The sequence below is a fragment of the Octopus bimaculoides genome, chromosome 12 (genome assembly GCF_046866305.1).
Source record: "Octopus bimaculoides isolate indiv1 chromosome 12, ASM4686630v1, whole genome shotgun sequence".
NCBI classification, from domain to species: Eukaryota; Metazoa; Mollusca; class Cephalopoda; order Octopoda; family Octopodidae; genus Octopus; species Octopus bimaculoides.
The window spans coordinates 63,958,387-63,967,085 of NC_142939.1; the positions used below are offsets into that span (position 1 = coordinate 63,958,387).

General features: G+C 34.2%; 1 protein-coding gene across 1 annotated transcript in view; it reads left to right on the forward strand.

The window, feature by feature from the left end:
- LOC106876499 (acetylcholine receptor subunit alpha-like) overlaps window positions 1–7,818 on the forward strand; it is a 203,310-nt gene extending 195,492 nt beyond the window's left edge. The window contains exon 6 of the mRNA XM_014925062.3: window positions 7,578–7,818. Within this exon, the coding sequence (XP_014780548.1) occupies window positions 7,578–7,754 (177 nt within the window). The 3' untranslated portion in view covers window positions 7,755–7,818. The remainder of the gene's footprint in view (window positions 1–7,577) is intronic.
- The last annotated feature ends 881 nt before the right edge of the window (window positions 7,819–8,699 follow it).

An 8,699-nucleotide genomic window follows, 5' to 3' on the forward strand; every position in this document is an offset into this window, starting at 1 on the left:
ATAGTTCTGGATTCAGTGTTACTGCATAGCTCCTAGAACAATTGTCTTCTACTATAGCCCCAGGCTGACCACAGCCTAGTGACTGGATTTGGTACACGGAAACTGAAAGAAGCGACGAGCTGGCAGAAACGTTACCACGCCGAGGTAGACTTTGCCTTTCATCCTTTCGGGGTCGATAAATTAAGTACCAGTTACGCACTGGGGTCAATGTAATCGACTTAATCCATTTGTCTGTCTTTGTTAATCCCCTCTATGTTTAGCCCCTTGTGGGCAATAAAAAAAAATAGGAAACTGAAAGAAGCGCATCATGTATGCGTGTGCGTTTAAGTGTGTATGTGTGTGTGCGTGTGTATGTATTTGTGTTTATCCACCACCACTATTGAAAACCGGTGTCGGTGTATTTACATCCAATAATCTAGCGGTTCGGCAAAAGAGAGCGGTAGAATAAGTACCACGTTTACAAAAAAGCAATTGGGGTCGATTCATTCAGTCTTCAAAGCGGTGCCCCAGCATGGCTGCAATCTAATGACTGTAACAAACAATCAATAGAAGATATACGAATGTTTTTGTTGGCGTGTGTGTATGCATTTACGTATGCAACGTATGTGTATGGATATCAGACGTATGGCAGCCGTTGCCACATGGTGAGCTACCCTTCTTAACCTAGAATTCTAACATAAATAATTCTTGTTTTGGATGAGTGAATCGCGAAGCAGATAAGATTATAAAGAAAGACGTGTAAATATTGGGTCAAAAATCCCGTTTGGATAGAAATGTTGCATTTGGGACTCGACCCCACGTCTCCTGTTACTATGACAAGTGTTCTACCATTAATTAACATTGAACGTACAAACTTAGATATATTTTTAAAGCTTATACGCTAACAAACTGCTTTGATGTTTGTTTCTCAGTGAGTTTTATAAAATTTTCAAAGAAATTACATTTTTTCATGATGTAAAATCACCATTCTTTGTAGTAGCACCCATTTACCATAACCGGAATATACACTTCGTACATATATGTAGACACACACATACACACACGTGTCTGTACATGCATACACACACGTGTGTGTGTATGTATGTACATAGTTACACACTTATCTAAATATATATAAGCATACATAAACAAACACATATATACATATACATATATACTCACACACGCTACCCTCACACACACACATATATATACATGTAATCAATCTTACGTGTGCATCTGTAGTTATGAGTATATAGACATATACCTTTATAAATATGGATATATATGTGTGTGTGTGTGTGTGTATACATACAGACACACGCATACATCATATATATAGTTACACACATATATTTTTGTGTGTATGTGTGTCCCTGTGTATGTATGTGTGTTTGTTTGTGTGCATAAATATTCAAGTTAGCTTCCCTATGTCTCTTAATTTTTCCTTTCCTTATTTTTTTTCTCTTATTCTAATCGAAGACGAAGAATTGATATTTTACCACCGCTGTTTGATGCCGCCTCAAAGTATTTTTGTTTGCTTTTTTCTTACCAATTTTTAACACATTGTGACACAATATTTTTATATACATATCTATATATACATATATATATATATATATATATATATATATATATATATATATATATATATATATATATATATATATATATATATATATATATATATATATATATATATATGCATATTCTTGCCCTCTGTTATAAACATCATATCGGAATCCAATAGGCTGACATGAAGTGCAGATTTATCTATCTGAAGAGGTCTCCAAAAATAACACGGGTCTCTCACTTCTTTTTACATAGCATATTTCTCTGGAAATTCTTCGAGAGTGTTTTTTTGCTTAATTTTGTTTAACAATTTCTCAGTTTTATCTTTATTTTTAATTTTTCATTATAGAAGTTCATGTTTTAACATTCCCAATAAAAAAAAAATAGATGGTAGGTTAGGAGTATAACAGAATATTCTTTCTTGAAGTGACAGCCAAGTTATAAATTGATGAGAGAGCATAAGATGAAGATTCCTGACAGGACAATGAATGTTCCTGGAAGTAGGAAGAGCCAGCTAGCTCCTTCATGCTTTGGGACATTCAATACTATTTTCGCGCTGTCGGAACTTTCGATGTTGCAATCTGCGGGTTTGTTTGTTGATTTTCTGATTCTATTGAACTATCTCCGCTCCAACAATCTATCTATCATCTTTTTATCTTAGAAACATCTTTTGTGTCTACATATATATACACATACATACATACATATATACATACATACATACCTATTCATGTATGTGTGTGTGAGTGCCTGTATGTGTGTCTGTGTGTGTATATATATCTAGGTAAGCAAAGAAAGACAGTTATATTTTATATTTAAAGCATTAGTGTGAGAGAGAGAGAGAGAGAGAGAGAGAGAGAGAGAGAGAGAAAGAGAAAGAGAGAGAAGTGTGAGATATAAGAAAAAGAAACAGCCAATGAGAGAAGGTAGAGAGAGAAGTATTCGGTAAGAGTGATTGTTCTCCTGTTTGTTAAACAGATATTTCTTTTACTTTAGAAAATGTAGTCATACGAAGATAAGTATACGTAAGTAATCAAGTGTTTCGAATGATAAATGAATGAAATAATCCTACTCCAAAATGTGCGTATATGTCTGTGGTTGGTAAGCAAGCTACTTTATTTCATTAAATTTGCCACGAGGGCGGTACACAGAATAGCTATGGGCTGGACGAGGACATTAATGAGATGAATGATAACGAAAATGAGTAAAAATGAGAGGAGGATCAGCGCCCGCCGACCAATAACTCCTCGAGTAACTTGCTCCCAACCACATGGTCCTGGGGTCACTCCCACTGGGTGACACCTTGGGCAAGTGTCTTCTACTATAGCCTCGGGTTGACCAAAGCCTTGTGAGTGGATTTGGTAGACGAAAACTGAAAGAAGCCCGGCATATATAGATATATATATGTGTGTGTGTGTGAGTGTGTGTGTGTGTGTGTGTGTGTGTGTGTGTGTGTATGCTTGTGTGTCTGTGTTTGTCCCCCCACCATCGCTTGACAACCAATGCTGGTGTGAGTACCTCTCCGTCACTTAGCAGTTCGTCGAAAGAGACCGATAGAATAAGTACTAGGCTTACAAAGAATAAGTCGTGGGGTCGATTTGTTCGACCGCAGTCAGATGACTGAAACAAATAAAACAACAAAAGAATATATATATGTGTGTAACTGAAAAAATTTGGAGTCAACACTACAATTGTTTCTGCGCAACGTAGTTCTCCAGGCGTTCAAGTACTTGATTGTGCAACTGTTACCCTGCATTATGAGATCTAGTTGTGTTTCCTCGGGTGGTATATAAATATTGCCTCCGTAAGTTCAAAATCCTTGGCTTCAAGAACCTCTTCTGATTGTCGTGTCACCGAGCTTATCAGGGTTTGTCGTCGCTGAAGGGCCGTTGGCAAACTACTTTGAATGTGTAGATGAAGATTTGCTTATGGTGCTGCCTAATCGGACTGATTAGCACCCAGCCATGCACTCAGCCATGCCCGCACCAGCACAAAAGTTGCACCTAAAGAAACAAGGCATCATCCTCTGGCAAAAACCTCTTGCTAAGTGACGTAAGGTGTCATAAGAAAATTTCTTTGAAAGTTTTCGTTCCTGGTGAAATGGGAAACTTAATTACTGTAAATTAGTCCGAATACCAGATCCATCACTACAGATTTGGTCCCCTTTTACGATGTACCGTGCAAGAGACTAAGGTACTTCTGCAGAGATCTGCAGGCGGTCACACAAGTGTATTCCCTAACTACAACACCACCAACTACAATACGCCAAATTCTTTGAAAACAATTTTGCTAAAATCTTTAACGCTGCAATCATAGCCGATAATACTACAAAATAATAATATTAATAATAATAATGATAATGATAATAATAATAATAATAATAATAATAATAATAATAATAATAATAATAACGATAAAAACAACAACAATAATAATGATGATGATGATGATTTCTTTTATTGGCCAAACAATACAAATGAAGAATAATAATGACAATAATAATAATAATAATGATAATAATAATAGTAGTTGTAGTAGTATTAATAATAATAATCGGGATGATAATGGAGCTCACAAGGAAGCAGAATTGATAACCAAAAAAGACTTAATATAAAGCAATAAATCATCATACCTAAAGATTATTTAACTTCAAACATCTTAATTTCTTTAGTCCTTTCATCACAATATAATTTAAGTGAGCATTCGTGACTACGCACTCGTTCACAGCCAAACACTGTCGCGCACGCACGCACACACACACACACACACAGTAACAGACACACTGACAGACACACACGCACTCACTTCCATAGTCCTGAGTGAATGTTTTTCTTAAATGCATACGTGTGTGCTTGTACGCATGTATGAAAGTGCGTGTGCGAGTGTAGATGAGTGTGTGTGAATATACGTGCATACATATGCATACATACATGCATATATATATACACATACACACACAAATATATACATATACACACACACACACATACATATAGATAGATAGATAGATAGATAGATAGATAGATAGATAGATAGATAGATAGATAGATAGATAGATAGATACAGAGACAGACAGACAGACAGATAGACACAGAGACAGATAGACACAGAGACAGACAGACAGACAGATAGATAGATAGATAGATAGATAGATAGATAGATAGATAGATAGATAGATAGATAGATAGAAAGAAAGGAAGAAAGGAAGAAAGAAAGAAATATATACATATACAGATATATACACGCATATATCCTATTATATCTTCACGCATTCATACAATATATGTGTGTGTGTTTGTGGTCATGTATGTATGTATGTATGTATGTATATATGTATTTATGTATGTATATGAGTGTGTAATGAATGTGTGTTTGTTCAGTTTTGACACACGCACATACATCTACACACATACACCCACACATATAGATATGTGTATGTATGTACGTACGTATATGCATGCATCTGTGTTGGAGTATATGAGAGTGGATGTTTGTCTTGTTATTTATGTTATTTTTGCGTGTACCTGTCCATGCGTTTGTGTGTTTGCATACGTCATTGCTCGTATGTGTAGTTGTGGCTTTAATAGAGGGCTTTAATAGCAATAAAAATCAATCAAAATTACAAAATTAATAGTAGTGACCATTAAAGGTAGCCATAAAAATCAATTAGTTAGAATTACTCTAAAGAGGATAGGAAAAATGAGTGTATTTAATGCAGTACAATACCGTCATCATCGTGAATCGCTATACGAGTTCTTATAAGCGTTACTGATCGTTCTCGTGTCAGTGAGCTCTTAAGAGAAAAAGTTTTTGAATAGCCCCATGTGATCGATCGATCCCGCAAGGAATAACAACCCAAATCTCACTCAAATTTCAATTCATTGTCGTTTTAATTCTTTGTGTTTTTTTTAATTTTGTTTTACCAAAAGGGGGAATAATAAGCGAAGTGGTCACGGTTAGAGAGTCTTTGATGAAAGGCTTGCTCCATCAGACAGATATGATCCGGCTTTAATGAGTATCGGAAATAGTCTCAACTAATCAAAGGGGAAAAAAATAAATGAGATTGTCACGGAGAGAGTGTCTTTAATGAAAGACCTGCTCCGACAGATAGATGTGACTGGGTGCTAAAGAGCCTCGGAAACATTAACAATTATAGAAAAGGAAAAAATATATGAGACTGTCACGGCTGGAGTGTCTTTAAACAAAGACCTGCAGGTAGCTAACTAGTATCGCAGAAACAATAATGTTCACTCTAGATGACATAGTAACCACGACTAAATTCAATTTAGCACACGCCACTGACGAGACTTAATAAGGCCTAAATGCATTTTTTGACGTTTTCACAAGCAATTGCCGGAATGAATTTCGTCTCCCTCCGAATGTATATTGTTATTAACACAGCACGTCCATAAGGTGCATAGATAAGTGGTTAAGGTGTTACATTCACGACTGTGAGAAATCGGTTTCGATTCCCAGACCGTGAGATGCGTTGTGTTCTTGAGCTAAACACATTATTTCACCTCGTTTTTCTTCATTCAGCTCTAAATGGTCTCTATGAATATCTACAATGTTAAGCCTACGAAGGAAAAACATATTGAGAATAGGGAAGCATATTGAAATCTCAGTTACTTACACGCCACAGAAACAGGATTTACTCCCGGCCTTATGAGTCCTTAGATTCAAGACAGAGTTAACACATAAACGTCCATATTGTATCTCGGGGGAAAAACCGCAGTAACTTGCCTGTTAACAGTTTATTTATGTAGAAAAGTGAGAGGCCGATTAAAGCACAATTAGTTGCATCTTACTTCGTCGTATTGCAGTGGGCCTTCTTATGATCCGTAATCAAAAGATACTTGCACAAATAGCAAATTCCAGTAAATGGTTTCTGCCAAAAGACCCGATCTCAGAACAACAAACTCTCAAAGAATAAATCATCATTATTGGTTTTACTTTTACTTGTTTCGGTAATGGGACAGCGGCCGTGAAGGAGCACCTCCATGTAAGTTTTTTTTGTGGTTAAAATCAGAACGAGTACATATTTATCTTTGTTCTCACTCTGGTACTTATTTTGTCGACTTTTCTACTGAATCGCTAAGTTACGGACATGTAAGTAAACTGACACGTGTGGTCAAGCCGTTGTGGGAGACAAAAGCAAATTTAAAGACATATACACATAGTTACACACACACACACACACACACATATATATATTATTATGATTGACCGTTGACTGAACACTATTCAATTTTTTTTCTCCGTGTTTTTCTCCTTGTCTCCGTATTCTTTCTGTTGAAGAGCGTAGCTCGAAACGTCAAAGACTTTCCGTATTCCCGAGCGTCATACTAATATATACTTTTGTTATTTACACCACCTGTCCTCGTCTGTTGTTATTTTTTGTATATTCTCCCATATATATATATATATATATATTTGATTCTCTATATTTAATACTCAATATTTGATTCTCTATATTTAATACTCAGTATTTCATATATTCAATACGACATTCAATACTTCATTTCATTTTACTATTTATATTATATTATATATTCCATATTCTATATCCCACATTGATTTTATAAGAATATAAATAAAACATAAAAACAGACAGAGATTGGACTGTTTTAAATAATATATATATATATATGTGTGTGTGTGTGAGTGTATATATATATATATATATATATATATATATCCTATCAATGACTTATGAGTGGATTTAGTTGGCGGAAATTGAAAGAAGTCCGTCATACATACATATATATATATATATATATATATATATGTATATATGTATGTATGTATGTATGTATGACGGGCTTCTTTCAATTTCCGCCAACTAAATCCACTCAGAGGTCATTGATAGTCACGGAAAAATCGTGAAAAGACACATGCACAAAATCCACACGTTGGAATTGAACCCAGAACCAAGTAATCGGAAAAACAGATTTTTACAACAGTCACTATATAAAGCTAATTAGCACTAATTATCATTTTCTCCCTTTTTTTTTTTATCTTTGCAGGAAGTAAGAGACTGGAAATTTGTTGCCATGGTGTTGGATCGTTTTTTCCTGTACATCTTCACCAGCACATGTCTCGCCGGAACTCTCTGCATCTTTCTCTACGCACCATCACTCTACGATCATCGCATACCCATGGAGGGAAGTAACGAAATTGGTAACACAACATGTATTTATTGAAGAGTAAAAATACCAATCATATACGTGTATATACACATATGTATGGGAACATATGTATATATATATATATGTATATATATATATATATATACATATATATATATATATATATATATATATATATATACATATATATATATATATACGTATGTATGTATGCATATATATACATATATACACGTATATACTTGTTTATATATATATATATATATATATATATATATATATATATATATATATATATATATATATACATGTTTATATATATACATATATAAATATACACACACACATATGTTTGCTGGTGCAAACAAGAAAATAGAAAACAAGAGAATATCAAGTATATTGTTAATAATAATAATAATAATAATAATAATAATAATAATAATAATAATAATAATAATAACAAACTGTTTCGTGCGTTAGCACAAATTGCCCGTGTACGAAACTCTCTGCCCTTGAGTCAAATTGAAAAATTCTGTCGATTAAGTGACAAATGATATGTATGTGTATATAGCAACATACACATACACACACACACACACAAACATATATACACACATACATATTTATTTGTGTGTGTGTGTGCATGTGTGTATGTAAGTATGTGTGTGTGAATTGAAGATTGGTCTTTATAATACTCATTTTATTTTATGAATGACAGTTGCTTCTACAAGACCATGACTGATATAGATATATATAGAGACACATATTTGTGTATATCATATTTGTACGTGTATCCTGCAGTATACGGGCAATGCATCCGGCAAAGAGTTAATGTTGAAACAGTTGCTGCGTAAGATTCATATCAACATGACAATTTGTTGGAATTAAAGCGGATTAAAGGGATTAATGAAACACAGAATAATTAGTATATGCATGCATTGTAAATATGCAATATTTGTGTTTACATGGCTATATGTGTCTATGTGTTTGTATACATAT